General features: G+C 54.7%; 2 protein-coding genes across 7 annotated transcripts; both read left to right on the forward strand.

Moving 5' to 3' along the window:
- The first annotated feature begins 245 nt into the window (after positions 1-245).
- On the forward strand, positions 246-12887 carry NLRX1 (NLR family member X1). Of its 3 annotated transcripts, none has more exons than XM_045515572.2 (10): positions 246-269; positions 2543-2667; positions 3238-3307; positions 3778-3866; positions 4376-4992; positions 5391-6206; positions 9963-10558; positions 10826-10912; positions 11705-11956; positions 12423-12887. In XM_045515572.2, the coding sequence occupies exons 2-10, from the start codon at positions 2598-2600 to the stop codon at positions 12742-12744; spliced, it is 2919 nt and encodes a 972-aa protein (XP_045371528.1). In that variant the 5' UTR covers positions 246-269; positions 2543-2597; the 3' UTR covers positions 12745-12887. The 3 variants fall into 3 exon arrangements, with proteins under 3 accessions (XP_045371528.1, XP_074212914.1, XP_074212913.1); XM_074356813.1 differs by lacking the exon at positions 246-269 and adding an exon at positions 596-864; XM_074356812.1 differs by lacking the exon at positions 246-269 and adding an exon at positions 597-858.
- A 762-nt stretch (positions 12888-13649) lies between these two features.
- Positions 13650-17809, forward strand: NHERF4 (NHERF family PDZ scaffold protein 4). 4 transcript variants are annotated; one of them, XM_010953418.3, is made up of 11 exons: positions 13660-13747; positions 14122-14149; positions 14298-14371; positions 14689-14900; positions 15152-15341; positions 15432-15568; positions 15832-16036; positions 16266-16462; positions 16555-16782; positions 16926-17126; positions 17368-17809. In XM_010953418.3, exons 1-11 carry the CDS (start codon positions 13732-13734, stop codon positions 17395-17397), a joined length of 1518 nt encoding a protein of 505 aa, XP_010951720.1. In that variant the 5' UTR covers positions 13660-13731; the 3' UTR covers positions 17398-17809. The 4 variants fall into 4 exon arrangements, with proteins under 4 accessions (XP_010951717.1, XP_074212916.1, XP_010951720.1 ...); XM_045515570.2 differs by having other exon boundaries at positions 13715-13747; positions 14119-14149; XM_010953415.3 differs by having other exon boundaries at positions 13650-13747; positions 14122-14371.
- The last annotated feature ends 257 nt before the right edge of the window (positions 17810-18066 follow it).

Below are 18066 nucleotides of genomic sequence, written 5' to 3' on the forward strand. Positions count from 1 at the left end.
TCAACTGCTCCGTGGGCCCTGGGTGTGCCCTGCATGGAAACACAAAGATGCGCGTGCAGGCTTTGAGGGCCTCGGGAGGCCCCAGGGATAGGCATGATTGGGTGCCAGACAAGAAGCGCAGCTTTGGGTGGGAGCTGTCCCTCAGCCCCATTCTTCCACCTTCCTTGACCCAACTGACCAGAAGCCATACACAGAGGTCTGGGATCTGAAGAGAACCAGGCACAGAAGGGAGGCCCCCAAAAGACCCTGACTCAGTTCTCTCCCAGGAGGTAGGCCGAGGTGCTGAAAAGGCACCAAGGGAAGAAGACCCTGGGGATGGGTTGCGGGGTGCTTTGGGAAGGTCCAGGGGTGAGGTAGGAAGACACAGGCCCCGGATTCTTGTTCTGGCTCTTCCCCTTCCTGGTTGGATCAACCTGCGCAAGTCATTTCACCCTTCTGAGCTTCAGTTCCTTCATCAATAAAATGGGCATAACAACAAGTCCTGCCTGGGAGGTGGTGAGTAATGGGATGGGACGGACGCTCGGTGACCTGCAGAGGGCAGTCCCAGCGGCAGGGCCCGCCTGGATGGAGGGCTGTACCAAGGAGGGCGGGGGCGATGGAGGGACGGATGGAGAAGAAGCCCCCGCCCCGGGCCTGATCTCCGGGACACCCGCCCCTCTCGCTGTCCCCCCTCCCCTCGGGACCCGGCGGCCCGGAGCGCCTGGGCTCATCCTCGCAGTGCCCGCCTCTGGGCCGGATGCCAGTGCGGGCAGGACTCCGCGCAGGCGGGCGGGGCGGGCAGGAAGCGCCGCGCCGGGGCCTCTGGGAGCGAGCGGGAGACTCCGGCGGCGACCGGCTCCTGGGCCTGGGCCGCGGCGGGTAAAGGTCTAAGCAGCCGGGGCGGGGCGGGGCGGTGCTGGGGGAGTGCTGCTAAGAGCTGGTGGCCGGGGAGGCGTAGGACGGCGCCGTTGCGTTGAGTGGTGGGCACTCTGGCAGGCTCTCGCCCTGGGCTCCGGAACCAACTCAAACTAGGAAAGCTGTTTGAGACCCAGCTTAAGGGGAGGAGCTCTGGACCTGTGGGAGCACAGTCCCTGTACCTCCCCTGCTGTGCCCCCTCCTTTTCCCACTGACTTGGAGACCGGGGGTGATCTTCTGAGAATTGCCCTCCCCACCCCCATCCCCACCGTGAGTCCCGTGTTGAGTCAGAGGACCTGCATCTGATTTTATCCCACTGAGCTAGTTCCCCAGGCTTCCTTGGCCTTCCAGGGCCCTGTCTTAACCCTTTTTCAGCCCTGGGACTTTTGGTCTGAGCCCTGGCCTGCACCTCCACTGGTTGGCCCTGTTGGCAAGTGGGCCTAGAGCAGCCAGATCTCCCTAAACCTCCCCTGCCCTTAAGGAACCATATCTCTCAGCAGAGAGCAGGTGCCACATAGCTGCGCACTTCATTTAAGGGAGCTCACGGGGATCAGGAAAGACTTCCCAGGAGAGAGAATCTTTGAGCAGATTCTTAAAAGACTGACAGGAGAAAGGTCATTCCAAACTGATGAAAGAGTGTGAGCTAAGTTGGGAAAGCTCAAGCAGGACTTCAGTTAGCCTGGCGAATGAGGTGTGGGGCAGGGACAAACTCAGAAAAGTAGCTGGTGTGGGTCAGGTGTTTGGACTCTACATAACCGAGGACTTTAGGGAGGTGATTGGGTGGCAGAGATGAAAGATCAGAATGGAATGAGACTGAAGTCAGAGGCCAGTAAGGAGAAGGAGAGGTCCCCGGAAGTTCAATAGGGTCTGAGTTAGCACAGGGGCAGTAGGAATGATGCAACAGGGACAGGCTGGCAAAGCAGTGGGAGGAGGAACTGGCAGGATTTTCCCACTGTCTGAAGGAGGGGGGAAACGATTTGAAGACAAAGAGGTCAGATTTCTAGTATAAATCGTGTGACTGGGAAGATTTGCTGTAAAGTAGCCAAAAGGGGAGGAGGGATGCTGAGCTCAGTTCTGCATATGGGAAGCTTGAAGCACGGGCAGAGATCCATATGGAGATATCAAATAGGAAGTCATTCATTCATTTATCTATTATTTATGCCAGCCTCAAAGGCAGGTTACATAAAAGTCACAGAGAAGATAAAATGATGAAACCATTAAAACTCAGTGAAAAGGACCTGATAGCTAGGGGAAAAACTTCAGAGGAGAGTGGATGATTGTTACTGGAAAGTGTTGGCTCAGAAAAGCCACTGAAAATGAACGCAGGACTCATTTGAGCTTGCTGGCAGCCAAGCAAAAAAGAAAAAAAAAAAAAAAAAAAGGACACCTAAATAAAACAGTTCACTAGGCTGGATCTCAGGACAACTCCGGGGAGAGGCAATGGGTGATAGGAGATAAGATGGGATCACTCAGGTGGGGGATGTGGGAGAAGGAGGAGATCTGAGCACCAGGCTAGGGCTTTGGCGATACTGACATTTAAGGAAAGGCTGATGTTCTCCTGAGGAGGAAGGCCCTTCCTTGGTCTGGACTGGGAGGTGGAATGGGACGGTGTGGGGGTGTGGGTCCATTCACATCATTCTTTCTGCAGGGGAACAGAATAGAAGGTGCTGTGCTAAGTCCCCTGGGCTTTGACCTCTGCTGCTATGAGGTGGGGCTGCCATTTGCCCAGGGCCTCTTGGGGCCCTGGTCTGGGAAGAGCACTTCAGCCAGCAGGTGAGCAGGAAGCAGGGGTTTCTGTTTCTACCTCTCCCCCTTCAGAGTCCAGATGGAGTCTCCAAGAGAGCAGAGATCCAGACACCAGGTGTGCCAGTCCCAGCTCTGTGATTCACTAGCTGTTGGCCTTGGGCAAGTCACCGTACCACCCTGAGCTTCCTTTTTTTCACCCTAAAATAAGGGAGTTGGACTAGATGATCTTCAAGGGATCCCTGGAGGTACACAAGTCCAGGTCTTGTCTTGTCTGATTTCATTTCAACAAATAGTTATCGAGTGCCTGCTGAGTGCCTGCTGGGTGCCAGACCCTGTGCTAAGTTCTAAGCAAGTAATTGTGAACCAGAACAGATGTGATCCCTGCTCTCATGGAGGAAGGGTGTGTGTGTGAATGAATGTTAATAAAATAATTACACAATGAAATATAAAATTGCCTAATAACTGATGCAAGGGGGCAGTCATGATGCTGTGAGAGCAAATAATGGGGGATTTGATGTAGATATGGGGTCTGTGTATTGGTGAGGTAATGGGGGTGAGTTCTGGATGCTATTTCTTCTTTCTCCTTTCTCTCTGTAGATGAACGTATCCCTTTCCTGATCCACTGGAGTTGGCCTCTTAAAGGGCAGAGTCCCACTGGGCCCCCTAGGTGAGACTTCAGTGTCATATAGTGTCATACGTTAGAACACATCTGGGCACAGCAGAATAGCCTGGGAATGGTCAGGGCTTGAAGAGAGCTTGATCCCTTGTGGAAAGGTTGATCTTCTCAGGATGGAGAAGGTACAGAGTCATCTACCAGGTGGAAGAGGAAGTTGACTTATATCATCCATAGTACAAGTCACAGTGGTCAGCAGGAAGGGGGGACCTATGGGAAGTGGGTGGAGCCTGGCAGTGACCAGCCTGAGTTCCAGGCAGGCAGTGAGCAGTGGGGGGCTAGGGGCGGGACCTCAGTCCCTGGGAAGGGTGTGAGAGTCAGATAAGGCTCTGAACTTGTGTTCAGGGTCAAGCCGGGATCTCAGGAAGGCAGAAGTCCATCAGTTCCGGCAGCCTGGACTCTGAGCCTGTGCAGAGGCTGCTCCCAGTAGCCACGCCCCAGCTCATCCCTCTTCTTGCTCACAGGGCCTTTATTCGCCACTATGGAAGCTCAGCGGGCAGTGGTCCCCCATCAGAGAGGCATGGGCAGTTGTTCCGGGGCATCGCTGCAGCTGGTAAAGGGACTGGCTCCTCAGTCAGCCTGAGGAGGGGACTGCTGGGATCCCAGGGTGGGGCCGGGGAGAGCGGGAGACGGGGAGAAAGGCTTGGAGAGAGAAGTGAGCAGGAGGAAGGAGATAGAGAGGATCCACTGAGGTGAGCCCATAATCCCCCTGACCATGTATCCCTTCCTGCAGCATCCTTATTATGTACAAAGCCCTGGGAGGGATATCTCATCCCTACCTTCAGCACACTGCCTCTAGCTGTCAGGTGAAGACGGCACACAGATGATCATGCAGCCAGTCAGCCCAGCTCACCATCACTCGTCCCATGGCTCCCCACCTTCTGCCACAGGGGTCCAAACTTTCTGGACAGTCTGATGGAGTCCTATGTGCCCAGCACCATACTGGGCCCCAACATCTTCTGGTGTGGTGTTTTGACTCCACAGCCTGACCCTACCATCACCCTCAGCTCCTGCACTTCCAGGCCCCTCACCCTGACACATTCCCCTTGCCTTCCCGTCCAGAAGCTATCCAGCGGCACCGCCGGAACCTGGCTGAATGGTTCAGCCGGCTGCCCAGGGAAGAACGCCAGTTCGGCCCATCCTTTGCACTAGACACGGTCCATGTAGATCCTGTAATCCGAGAGAGCACCCCCGATGAGCATCGCCCACCAGCCGAGCTCGCCCTGGAGCATCAGCCACCCTCGGCCGGGCTCCCCCTACTGGCCCTGTCTCAGCTCTTTGATCCAGATGTCTGTGGGCGCCGAGTGCAGACAGTGGTACTCTATGGGACGGTGGGCACAGGCAAGAGCACGCTGGTGCGCAAGATGGTCCTGGACTGGTGTTACGGGCGGCTGCCAGCCTTCGAACTGCTCATCCCCTTCTCCTGCGAAGACCTGTCATCCCTGGGTCCTGCACCTGCCTCCTTGTGCCAACTTGTGGCCCAGCGCTACACGCCCCTGAAGGAGGTTCTGCCTCTGATGGCCGTGGCCAGGTCCCGCCTGCTCTTTGTGCTCCATGGCTTGGAGCATCTTAACCTCGATTTCCGGTTGGCAGGCACTGGGCTTTGCAGTGATCCCGAGCAGCCAGTGGTACCTGCTGCCATCATTGTCAACCTGCTGCGCAAGTACATGTTGCCAGAGGTGAGTGCCCCCTGCCCTGCCACCACTGTCCCCAACTTTCCCCCTAAGGATTTTTGTGTTCTGGGTCCACATGTTTAATGTGTAGGGGCGTAGCCTCTGGGTTAGTTCAAATCCTGTCCCTCCACTTCCCAGCCGTGGGACTGAACAACTCACTAACTCCCCCAAGCTTCTTTGAGTTGAGTCCTTCTCTCTTTGAGTTGTACTGATCAAATGAGATGCTGCATGTAAAGTGCTTAGCACAGTGCCCTGGATCATAGTAGGTACTTGCTAAACGTGACTTATAATTACACGGTCATCATCATTGTCATCCTTCAGCACTCCATCTTCAGGGACTCCATGGCAAGGGAGGCAATGTGGACACCAAGGTCTTTCTTAACCCTCAACCATGCTCTTCCCAGGCCAGCATTCTGGTGACCACCCGGCCCTCTGCCATTGGTCGTATCCCCAGCAAGTATGTGGGCCGCTATGGTGAGATCTGTGGCTTCTCTGATACCAACCTACAAAAGCTCTACTTCCAGCTCCGCCTCAACCAGCCAGACTGCGGGCATGGTGCTGGGGGAGTGGGGGTCACGCCGGCTCAGCGTGACCACCTGGTGGAGATGCTCTCCCGGAACCTGGAGGGGCACCACCAGATCGCTGCCGCCTGCTTCCTGCCCTCCTATTGCTGGCTTGTCTGTGCCACCTTGTACTTCCTGCATGCCCCTACCTCAGCCGGCCAGACCCTCACGAGCATCTATACTAGCTTCCTGCGTCTAAACTTCAGTGGGGAGATGCTGGACAGCACGGATCCCTCCAAGTTGTCCCTGATGGCCTATGCAGCCCGAACCATGGGCAAGTTGGCCTATGAGGGGGTATCCTCCCGCAAGACGTACTTCTCTGAAGAAGATGTCCGTGGCTGCCTGGAAGCTGGCCTCAAGACCGAAGAGGAGTTTCAGCTGCTGCATGTCTTCCGCCGGGATGCCCTGAGGTTTTTTCTGGCCCCGTGCGTGGAGCCAGGGCACCAGGGTACCTTCGTGTTCACGGTGCCCGCCATGCAGGAATACCTGGCTGCCCTCTACATTGTGCTGGGTTTGCGGAAGACGACTCTGCAGCGCGTGGGGAAGGAAGTGGCTGAGCTCGTGGGCCGTGTTGGGGAGGACGTCAGCCTGGTCCTGGGCATTGTGGCCAAGCTGCTGCCCCTGCGGGCCCTGCCCCTGCTCATCAACCTGCTCAAGGTAACAGCCCCAGGGCCCTGAGCTGCCAGCCCCCATCACCCCCAGTTCACCCCTCGCTCCTCTCCCAAAAGGAAACTGCTACTTCCGGCATAGCTGTGAATTTTTTTCTTGGCTCTGGTTTCAGACTTGGGCAATCTGGCTTTTCGTGGGACTAGGGCATAAAGAAGGGGAGAGAGGTCACAGGCTGGGAAGGCTTGGAGGGGAATTAGAGGGTGTAGGGAGTTTCATAACAATCCTGAAATCCTAACCACGGCTTACTTTTTGCATCTCTCCTCCTAGTCTTTATTGCTGGGCAGCAGGGGTCACTGCAGTCCAGGGTCTGTCTTGTGCTTGGAAGGTCCAGAAACCGGACGGTATCTATTCTCCCAGAGGTGATTAGACTCTGGGAGTGATGTCTCATCCTAACTCAATCACCAGAGACAGATTTATAAAGCAGATGCCATTTTATTCATTTATACCAGGAGGATAAATGGCATTGGTAATTGTCTTGGCCTGTCTGGGGTGCAGGTCCGCTCCAGAAACCAAATTACAGGCCTGAGGACTGTGCTGTGAGCAGGGTGGATGCGCTAAGTTTTTGATGGGAAGAAGTATCCACTCTCAGCTGGTGTCTGCCAGGTGCCTTGCAAATGAACTATTATGATTCCTTTTATAGGTGAGGAAAGTGGGGCTCACAGAGGCTAAGTAACCTGACCAAGGTCACTCAGACAGTAAGTAGAATAGCTGGAATCTGAGTCCAGGTTTTGTGATTCTAAATCCTGTACTCTTTCTGCCAGACTTTACTGCTGTACAGTGGACAATGTACTGTGAATCTACGGTGCCTTGCTCAGTTCCCCTTTAGGAATGTTTCAGTAATTGGTCTTGAGGAGGCAGAGCCCTGGTGGGCTGACAAAAACTGAACAAGTTTTCCTTTTTATAGGCAGCAAAGCGTCAGGGTTAAAAACAGGGATTCTGTAATGCAGTTCCCTGGGTTCAAATCTAAGCTCTGCCACTTACCAGCTGTGTGACTTTGTATGAGTTACTTAACCTCTCTGTGCCTCAAGGTCCTTATCTGTCAAATGAGGATAATAATAGAACCTGTATCATTGTAAATTGTTTGTCAATCATAAAAACTGGCTCAGGCAGCCACCCCTCTCCCACTACTGCCTCAGGCAGGGAGACAATGGCTATTGCTGAGGTCATACTTTGAGGATATGCTTGTCTCATCTGGATTGCAGTGAGAGGCTGTGGTCTCCTGATAGGATTCAGAAAACCCCTCAGTTATTTGAGGGGACACCACAGCCCCAAGTCCTCAGAGGGAGGGTTGCCTAGCAGAGGACTGGTCCCACCTGTTTCTTCATGAGCCTATTGATTCGGCTCCACAGGGTGGCATTTGCTCATCTTGCCACTAGATGCATGTTGGGGAGGGGTACTATCACCTACAAGGTGGGAACGTCACCTGTAAAAAGTGAAAAAAACAAAACAAAACAAAAACCCAGACATTAGAAGAGGTGGCAGAAAACAGCTTCATGGCTCTTGCCAGAGGAGCGGACCTCTTCTGTCCTTTCAGAACCATTGCAAGGACGGGAGCTGATGTCACAAACTTCCCAAACATTCATTTATTTGACAGGTACTTGAATGCCTGCTTGTGTGCCAGGCAATGTGTTAGATTCTGAGGAAAAACTAATTACCAGAACCCCAGGTTTCTGCCTTTTCTGATCAGTCTCAACACAAACATGTCAACATAACCATATAATTAAAAATTCTGGGAAGTGCCTGGAAAGCAGAGTTCCAGGTGCTATGAAAGTCTGTAAGGGGGGGCCTGGTTTGGGGGAATAAGGAAAGCCTCCCTGCAGGAAGGGCATTTAATCTGATCCCTGGAGGATTAGCCAGGCGAGGAACTGCAGGGCAGAGGGTGAGGGAACACGCCAGCAAGAGGGTACAGCTTTGAAGGAGGAGAAACCTTGGCACTGTCAAAAAACAAACAAAAAACCAAAAAGGAGAGAGAGAAGCCAAGAGGACAGAAGTGAGTGAGGGTGAGAGGCTGTGATGAAGGGTGTGGTTGGCAGGGGCCTGTCAATGAAAAATCAATTAGTGGTCAATCTAAGAAATGGAAATTTTCATTTGAGGCAATCTGAGGATTATAGCCTGGGAGACAGTCTCTCAAAGAGTTCTGAGAACCGTTTCAAAGAGGTAAAGAGGGAGGCCAGGATATAGGTGATTTTGGCAAAGGGGGTGTGTGTAACCAAATGTATCTCAGTAGGAGGTTGCTGCTAGGCATGAGGAAAAGTTATTTCAGTTAATGGTTTTAGTGCCTATCTAATTATGGGAAGATGCAAGAATCCATGTTCATAAAAATTTTCTCCTGAAAATAGCTGAGGACCAGTTCTGTCAGTTTTCCCAGAGCACAGACTGCCTTATCCTGATATTCACTGTGAATTCCTTTCAGGGTTATTGTAGATCAGTGACTTCAGTGGCTAATGACTTGACTCTTGTAGAACTGGGTAGTGGGCAACATTCTTTATTTTACAATCCCTTTCCTTTCGGTCTTAATTTCAATCAAGGTTTGGGACGCTCACTCCCAGGTCAGGTGAGGATTTCCTTGATAGGCCACTCAATGTGATATTACTGTACTAGGCCCTTTTAACAGTAGCCAAAAGCCTCTGGACCACCTGTCTTGCTAGTCTGTTATGGTCCAGGAAATGGTTCCTTCTTGTTGCTTCTCCCCATAGCTAGACTTACAATACTACAAGCGTTATTCTTATAGAATGATACATTTGGTCAATCATTTCAAGTTCCCTAGTTCATTTTATTAGAGGCTCAAGTCACACATTTGGTAATGCAAGAAACAACAGTCCTGTAAAATAGACAAATGCAGGTAATACTCATAGCATTAACAGGGTCATAAGTAAACACTGAAGCTAAGAAATTCCATGAGGTGCGGCCCAATATTTCCCCAGGTCATCTGACTAGTCTTCTGCACTAACTGCTATCCTTAAGGCAAATGACACATTGGCATTGTACATAAAGTTCACCAAAGATGTCTACGTGTGCAAGGTGATTGGTGGATTATCGTGACCCCTTACAGGACTGAGAAAGGAATGTTATCTTCTCAGGAGTTACATGGCTGGCGCCAGAGAAAAACTGACCTTTATGGCCGAGCAGGCATTTCTGCCATTGGGGTGGTCTGGTTAACGCATCATACAGATGCACAGTGCACACCCGAGGGGAGGAAGGAGGCCCAAATTGGCAAAGAAAAATTTTATGTTTAAACTTTTCTTGTTTTGCCTTAATGTGAATTTTATTTCATCAGGCCAAATCATGCAGGGTCTGAAGTAGTAGGAGCAGCATCAATCATCACTGCTGTGATGACAATGACGAGGTTGATGGTGGCGATGTATTTATAGCACCTACCTGGTACCAAGCTAAATGCATAATATATGCTAATTCCTTCCCACTATCCCCTGGGCTTGAAAATGTATCATGTTTGGGAAGAAGAATTTCCTGATGTCTGGAATGCATGAGACAAGTGTTAAGAGATGACTCTGGAAAGGTTAAATTGGGGCCAAATTATGAAAAGTTTTACATTCCACCTGGGCAGTGGGGAGCCACAGAAGGTGCTGCAGCCAAGGATTAGTACAATCAGACAAATCATGTGCGAATTTCAGGGAGATCACAAGGCTGGAGCAGATGGGTAGAGTGTACCTTAAGCTGAGGCAGGAAAGCCGAACGGCGCAGCATGCAGGAGGTTGCAGTTCTCTCCTCTGCTTCCCTTCCCAGGTGGTTCCACGAGTGTTTGGGCGCGTGGTGGGTAAGAGCCGTGAGGGAGTGGCCCAGGCCATGGTGCTGGAGATGTTCCGGGAGGAGGACTACTACAACGACGACGTCCTGGACCAGATGGGTGCCAGTATCCTGGGCGTGGAGGGTCCCCGGCGCCACCCGGATGAACCCCCAGAGGATGAGGTCTTTGAGCTTTTCCCCATGTTCATGGGCGGGCTTCTCTCTGCCCACAACCGGGCCATCCTGGCTCAGCTCGGCTGCCCCATCAAGACCCTGGATGCCCTGGAGAATGCCCAGGCCATCAAGAAGAAGCTGGGCAAGCTGGGCCGGCAGGTGCTGCCCCCCTCGGAGCTCCTGGACCACCTCTTCTTCCACTACGAGTTCCAGAATCAGTGCTTCTCCGCCGAGGTGCTGGGCTCCCTGCGCCAGCTCAACCTGGCGGGCGTGCGCATGACGCCCCTCAAGTGCACAGTGGTGGCAGCGGTACTGGGCAGCGGGAGGCATGCCCTGGACGAGGTGAACTTGGCCTCCTGCCAGCTGGACCCTGCTGGGCTGCGTACGCTCAGACCTGTCTTCCTACGTGCCCGGAAGCTGGGGTGAGGCCCTGTCCGCATGCACAGGCATGAAGGTTGGAGGTGAAGAGGTGGGAAGAAGGTGCTAGAGAGACCAAAGGGAGCGAGGAAGGACCAGGGGGTGGGGTGAAGAAGTCTAGTGTGGGTGGAGGTGAGGAGAGCAGCAGAAGGGAACGCAGCTGTGGACCACAAGACGCAGGATCGTGAGAGAGGGGCACGGTGGATGGGCAGGGTCCATGCCGAACTCCTTCCTTGGTTTCTCACCTCCCCTCTGGCCACCTTCTGCTCCAGCTTGCAACTCAACAGCCTGGGCCCCGAGGCCTGCAGGGACCTCCGAGATTTGCTGCTGCATGACCAGTGCCAAGTTACCACCCTACGGTGAGTGCCCTGGCAGGGGGCCTCCATCCTGCTGGCCAGCTAAGGACAAGGGTGAGCCCGCATCACCACGTGGCCGGCAAGGGCCCACCCATGGTGGCGTAAAGAAGGCAGGAGTCTAGATCTTTTTGCCCACCCCCACGTCCAGTACAAGCAGCTGTGTGGGGAGCAATCCTACCAGCAACAGGTACTGAGAAGGCCTCTCACGTGGCTAAAAGCAGCCTGGAGGAGGGCTTGGTGGAATAACACTCAGGCTGGTTGCCTGACAACAGTACCATTGATCCTGTCCTGGGATTCTTCCTGTCCCCTCACAAGGATGACCCTGACGCTGGGCACTCAGTAGATGCTCCCAGAGTGTTGACTGATTTACTAACAACCCAGACACCTGGGTTCTGATTTCCAGTTGGAGCAAAGGAGGATGAATGAGAAGGAAGAGAGAGAAGGATGGGGAATCATCGGGAAGGGAGGGAGAAGCAGGGGCTGGAAGGAGGTGAAAAAAGAAAGAAGGGAAATGGTAATGAGGAAGAGGAAGGGGAGGGGGAAGAGGAGAGTCACAAAGGAGAATGGAAGGTGGGAGGAGGCGGGGGTAGGGGGAGAAGCCGGCTTCTACCCAACTCTACCTCCTCTGCAGTGAACTGCACCCCCATTTCTTCATTGTCTTTCCCTAAGCCTGCATTTCTCTGTGTCCAGACTGGTCTCTGCCCCAGACTGTGCACCCTTTTGGCCCAAGTTCCAATGCCCCGCACAGGGCATCTGCCATGAGCCCTCATAACCTTGGGGTACTTTTAACCCTAGGCTGTCCAACAACCCACTGACAGCGGCAGGTGTGGCCCTGCTGGTGGAGGGGCTGGCAGGAAACACCTCGCTGAAACACCTGTCTCTGCTGCACACGGACCTGGGGGACGAGGGCCTACAGCTGCTGGCTGCCCAGCTGGACCGTAATCAGCAACTACAGGAGCTGAACGTGGCCTACAATGGTGCTGGTGACGCAGCAGCTCTGGCCTTAGCCAAGGCTGCCTGGAAGCATCCATCTCTGGAGCTGCTGCAGTGAGTCTTGCCCCCAGTCCCATCGCCCCACTCCATCCTGAGGTTCTGTGCCCAGCCCTTCATCCTCCTTCCCTCTCTCCGCTGTGCTTTTCCTACCCTAGAGGGCAAACCTGGGCCTGGACCGGCCTTCCTCACTTCCTGGCTTTTGAGTGATCCTTGCCAACCTGCTTCTGAACCAACTCACCGCTCTGTTATTGGCCCTTACTCAGCCCTCATTCTCCAGCATTGTTTCTATTAGGGTCCTTTGGCCCCATTCCTGCTCATCTTGGTCCCACTGAATTCTAGTGTCATCCCTGCCTCCTCCTGGCCACCTCTCTCCATCTCTGGCTTATTGCAGACATTTACCCCCTTGTATTCCACAGCCAGGGGATGAGTTGTGAGACCCCTCACTCTCTGTCCACCCCCTCCACTGCTTCTCCTCCTCAGAGCCCTGCTGAATGGCATCTCCTCTTCTCTCTCTTGCTAGCCTCTACTTCAATGAGCTGAGCTCAGAGGGCCGCCAGGCCCTGCGGGACTTGGGGAGCACCACTGAGGGTGGTGCCCGGGTCGTGGTGTCGCTGACAGAGGGGACGGCAGTGTCTGAGTACTGGTCAGTGATCCTGGGTGAAGTCCAGCGGAACCTCAACAGCTGGGATCGGACCCGGGTCCGGCGCCACCTTGAACTGCTGCTGCGGGATCTGGAAGATAACCGAGGAGCCACCCTGAATCCTTGGCGCAAGGCCCAGCTGCTTCGAGTGGAGGGCGAGGTCAGGGCCCTCCTGGAGCAGCTGGGAGGCCGTGGAAGCTGAGACCATGGCCGCAGGCACCTAGCTGTGTGTCTCCTGGCCCCAAGCCCCTTCCGTCTGTGGCCTCCTGGCTTTCACTACTACTTCTGGAAAGATCCCTTTGAGGCTGGAGGCAAAGGAATGTGCACGGCTCTGTCAATTGCCCTCCTGGGGCACGTCCAACCAGTGCTCCCAAGTCTGGAATTTCCAGGGTCCTGGAACAGGCCTCTTCTCCCTTCGGCTAGAAGGACAGAAGGGTGTGGCATTTTAGTGGTCGTATTGCCCTGTAGCACCACCACCAACCTTGCCTCTCCCACCTTGCAAAGAGCCTTGGATTGTGCCACCAGGGGGCACACTTCTCCCATCAGCCATCCAGATGTGTGGGAGGGCCTTCACATTCTGCCTTTATGCCTTCTGTGGACACCCAGGATGCCCGCAGCCACTTCCCCTCTCACTGGTGCTCTCTCCTTCTCCTGCCCCTTTCACCACAGTGGTACCTAAGCTCGGTGGCCTCTATGGGCTTGGGCACTGACTTGCTGTTATTAAAGATCTGTGTCTTCCACCTACTGTGGCCTGTTTGCCTGGTGCTTTCAAGAAAGGGTACTGTTCTTGGTCATTCTGGTTAAACTACTGACCACTTGCTGTTGCAAATGTTTCTTGGTTCAGAGGAAGTGAGGGTTGGGGGGGCGGTGAACAAGATATTGGGGTGGGGGTGGACCATGCTGGTCCTATCGCCCTTTTCAGGCATACTTATTCCAGGCTTGGAATTTCAGAGACCAGCAATCTACCTTTCTCTGCACAAAGTGTCCGGAGAAAGCTGAAGCCCAGGGATTGAGGCAGGAGGGAAAGGCACAATTCCTCAGAGGACAAGACTCTCCTCCCGTTAACCATTACCCAACTGCTTCCAAGCTTGCGTCTTGGAGGAGGCGGGACGTGGAGGGGTAGGTGGGAGGATCAGCTGGTTTCCATGGACCTTGTCCCTACACTGAGCACTGGGTCGCTGATTCAACCATGGAGGCAGCTGCAGGTAGGAAGCTGGGAGAAATCCTCTGGAGGGGACTTTTGGGCAGAGGACAGATTGAAAGGCATTGGGACCAGAATACATTTGGCAATGGGTCTTGCAGCTCTGGGGCAAGTATACTGGAAGTCAGGAGAGGAAAGGTGAGTGGGTACTTATATCTGCCTTCCTGGTCCACGCCCTGTACTGATACGATCAGATTTCTGCGCCAAGGACCAAGGTGGGGAGGGGAAGGAAGGGAAGGGGAAAACCCTTTTGGAGCAGAACAGAGGTGAGCCCTGAACTTAGGGGTTCCCCTAAGTCCTTTCAGTTAACGACCATGGAAGAGTAATCTCAGGGGACAGAATGTGCCTCTCCTCCCCTCACCCCTTCTTTGCCAGCAGATCCTCTGGACACCGCCTCCTTGACCCTGTAAGTGCCGTGTGCGAAGGGCTGGGCAAAGAAAGGAGGGAATTGAAGGTGGAGAAGCTCTTCAGTTGCCATTAATGCCTCAACGTGAGCCTGGGACCCATGTCCAGATACCAGCTTTCTCCTATCTGTGTCCCTTGCCTCCTTGCAGGAAGTTTGAGTTTAACCCAAAGCTGGGCATTGATAATCCTGTTCTTTCCTTGGCTGAAGACCTCGACCCCTCTGGTAACCCTCTGCCCCTGGGGCAACCATTTCCTTTCCCTGGAGCCACCAGGGCTCCACACAGTCTCCCATTTCCTTGGTAACCACTCACTCTATCTACCTCTGATGACAGTCTTGGTGGGGAGTGACTACATGGAGGTCAAAGGGGGCCGGATGTTTCCTTCTGTCCCAGCCACTCTACCTGGGCTGTGTTCGGCCCCACTGCGCAACACCTGTCCAGTGTCCTATCACGGGGGCAGGGTTTGCCAGGCACAAGGTAACTTATACTTGGGCTGTGTTTCTTCTCCTCCCCCTTTCCTGCTGCCCACCTCCCCTTCCAGATCTCTGGAGCCTAGAACGGCCTCGCTTCTGTCTGCTGAGCAAAGAGGAGGGCAGGAGTTTTGGCTTCCACCTGCAGCAGGAGCGGGGCACGGTCGGGCATGTGGTGTGCAGGGTGGAGCCAGGCACTTCTGCCCAGCGCCAGGGTCTTCGGGAAGGAGATCGTATCCTGGGGGTGAACAACCATGTTGTGGAACACGAAGACTATTTGGTGGTGAGGTTGGGCTAAGTTCTCCCGTGGTACAGGAGAACATTCCATAGCACCTCAGGGAGACAGAAGCCGGGTGGTCACCACCCTGGGTACACGGGGACAAGACCCAAGCCTCAGTTTCCCCCATCGCCTAGGATTGAGGGATGCCCGGGTCAGAATGGGTGGGTGAAGGCCTCCAGAGAGCTGTAGCTTCCAGGGAGGGGGAGTTGGTAAGAAGGGCCGGCCCCAGCCCATCCCGCTTGCCCGCTGTTCAGGTAATACGCCGCATCCGGGCCAGCAGTCCGCGGGTGTTGCTAACGGTTTTGGCCCGGCACATGCACGACGTGGCCCGAGCTCAGCGGGGGAACAACGACCACCTCTGTCCTACTCTCAGCCCGGGGGTCCGGCCCCGGCTGTGCCACATAGTGAAAGATGAGGGTGGCTTTGGCTTCAGTATCACCCAAGGTGAGCCTAGAGCTCAGGAGGGGTTGGCAGGGGGATCTCAGCCCTGTTCTGGGCAGGCAGCAGACAGAAACGTGCCATTTGGGCTTCCAGGACGTCGGGGTCCTTTCTGGTTGGTGCTGAGTACTGGAGGGGCAGCGGAGCGGGCAGGGGTGCCCCCTGGGGCCCGACTGCTAGAAGTGAATGGGGTCAGCGTGGAGAAGTTCACACATAACCAACTCAACAGGAAGGTATGGCTGCCTGTTTCCTGTTGGTCCTCACGCCCCTGGGCCCTGGGCCCTGTCTCAGGAAGCAGACTCTCCCCCATGCACCTGATCTCCTGATCTGATCTTGTATCTCCCTCACCATCCTTCGCTTTACAGTCTGTGCTGGACCATTCCCTCCCCTCCCCAGTGCCTCATTCCTGGGCCTGGGAGAGGGGCTATGTGGAGGTGCCTGCCTCTGCCCTCCCTACCCAGGTGGCTGATGCTGATGCCCTGCTGGGTCCCCACAGCTTTTTCAGAGTGGCAAGGAGGTGACCCTGCTGGTGGCAGGGCCAGAGGTGGAGGAACAGTGTCGCCAGCTGGGAATGCCCCTGGCTGCACCCCTGGCAGAGGGCTGGGCACTGCCCAACAGACCCCGCTGTCTGCATCTAGAGAAAGGGCCCAAGGGCTTCGGGTTCGTGCTCCGGGAGGAGAAGGGTCTTGATGGTCGCCTCGGTGAGTGGGAGCCCTGGGAATGGGGAGGGAAGGTGGGTGTTGGGGTGGGCACACAAGGGCACATATACAGCTCACCGTGCACACAAGTGGTGTTCCTGGCTGAACCCCAACCCAGGGCCTCCTCCTCCTCCTGGGTACCCCCTGGGTCAGGCGCCCAGTGTACACACAGTGGCCTGGGCCGGCACTGAGGGTCAGTGGGGGAGGAGCAGTGAGGATGTCTGCGTCCCAGGTCAGTTCCTGTGGGAGGTGGACCCAGGACTGCCAGCAGAGAAGGCCGGGATGCAGGCTGGGGACCGGCTGGTGGCTGTGGCTGGGGAGAGCGTTGAGGGGCTGGGCCACGAGGAGACAGTGTCCAAGATCCGGGCGCAAGGCTCCTGTGTCTCGCTTGTTGTGGTGGACCCCAAGGCTGACCGCTTCTTCAGCATGGTGCGAGCCGAGGGGCAGGGGCTAGGTCGGGGGTAGGGGCAGGCTCAGGTGGAGGGAGAAGCAGCAGATCTGTCCTATCTGCCTCCTCCCAGGTTCGCTTGTCCCCACTCCTCTTCTTGGAGAGCACAGAGGCTCCTGACTCTCCCCAGGTCACCCTCTCAGCCTCTCTGACTGAGACCGAGGACCCACCAGTTGAAGATACAATGGTAGCCCCTGTCCCTTGCTGCTTCCGCCAGTGCTTCCTGTACCCTGGGCCTGGCGGTGGCTATGGCTTCCGACTGAGCTGCGTGGCCAGTGTGCCTCATCTCTTCATCTCTCAGGTGACTGATGCCCCAGGGACCTTGAATTCTTTCAATCATTTGCCTCCTAATGACCCTTCCTGTCCTTCCCTCCCAGAGCCCTAGAGCACCCAGCAAACTTTTCTGTGGTGTTCCAAGTTCTATAACCCCCTCTACTCTGCCAGGTGACCCTAGGAGGCTCGGCTGCCCAGGCAGGGCTGCAGTTGGGAGATGTGATTCTGGAGATGAATGGGTACCCTGTGGGTGGAGAGAATGACCTGGAAACGCTTCAGCAGCTGGCTGAGGCCAAGCCACCCCTACACCTGAAGCTAGCAGCCAGGCCTCACCAGAGCTTGGAAGCCTGGATTCCACCAAGGTCAGGAGAGGTGAGGAAGAAGGCAGAGGGACTGTGAACAGCCAGAGAAGGACAGAGGAGGGTCAGAGGGGAGGGCAGAGCAGTAAGCTGTGGAGTGAAGCAGTGTGGGGTATGTAGGTTGGGCCATGGAAGGCGGGAACAGAAGGACCCAGGGATGAAGCCCCATTCCTGGGCATTCCAGGGCAGGGGGCAGCAGGAAAAAGGAATTCTTCTGGTCCCTGAATGACATTTTCCCTTCTTTCTTTGCTTAGGACTGGGCCCTAGACTCAGATGTGCTATAGCACCCCCGTGCCTGGCACAGATTTGCCCAAGCTTTCCTGACTTCACTCTCTGGCCTGAGGTGGTAGGAGCTGAGATGCTGTCTATAAACCAGAAGTGGCAGCTCTAGGACTCTGGAATCTTCCAGTCACAGGAAGCCCAGGGTCTACCTCCCTTCCTATGAGGGCCCACCCTCCCAGAAGAGGGTGTGGTTAGAGGTTGCAGGTGGGCCCAATAGGGAGTCTCCTCTCTGATTCCAGAGGGAGTCATCTGGGAGCCTTGGGAACTGTTCTTCAAGGAGGAAGCTCTGTCTGAGATGAGAGCTGTGATTTTATGATTTATAACAGGAAATATGTATTTGGTCTTCATACCCTTTCTTGGCACAGAGGTCCTAAAATCCTTGGAATTTCCTAAGTAATAAAAGTGATAAAGGTATCTTCTGTTACTGTTAATAAGCCCCTTTCAACCACACCTAGCTTTGTTAATGAGGTGAATTTGGAAAGCACTTAAAGATGGGGCACTGGATGCAGGGGAACCAATCTTGTGCTTAGAAGGTTAGAACTTTCAGTTCCATCCCTACCCCTACCCTCACCCTCCTGGGAGGGGAGAGGGGATGGAGGGTGAATGAATCATCAATAATCAATGGATTAATCTACACAATGAGGCCTCCATAGAAACCCAAAGGGACAGAT

This window comes from Camelus bactrianus, chromosome 33 (assembly GCF_048773025.1).
Source record: "Camelus bactrianus isolate YW-2024 breed Bactrian camel chromosome 33, ASM4877302v1, whole genome shotgun sequence".
Lineage (NCBI taxonomy): Eukaryota > Metazoa > Chordata > Mammalia > Artiodactyla > Camelidae > Camelus > Camelus bactrianus.

Bases quoted from the DNA above. Each gene is read 5' to 3' on its own strand.
- NLRX1 (XM_045515572.2), top strand. From the start codon at position 2,598: ATGAGGTGGGGCTGCCATTTGCCCAGGGCCTCTTGGGGCCCTGGTCTG. The intron at 2,668-3,237 runs GTGAGCAGGAAG...TTCTCTCTGTAG, and splicing joins AAGAGCACTTCAGCCAGCAG to ATGAACGTATCCCTTTCCTG. The intron at 11,957-12,422 runs GTGAGTCTTGCC...CTCTCTTGCTAG, and splicing joins CCATCTCTGGAGCTGCTGCA to CCTCTACTTCAATGAGCTGA.
- NHERF4 (XM_010953415.3), top strand. From the start codon at position 14,224: ATGCCTCAACGTGAGCCTGGGACCCATGTCCAGATACCAGCTTTCTCC. The intron at 14,372-14,688 runs GTAACCCTCTGC...CTCCCCTTCCAG, and splicing joins TGAAGACCTCGACCCCTCTG to ATCTCTGGAGCCTAGAACGG. The intron at 16,037-16,265 runs GTGAGTGGGAGC...TCTGCGTCCCAG, and splicing joins GGGTCTTGATGGTCGCCTCG to GTCAGTTCCTGTGGGAGGTG.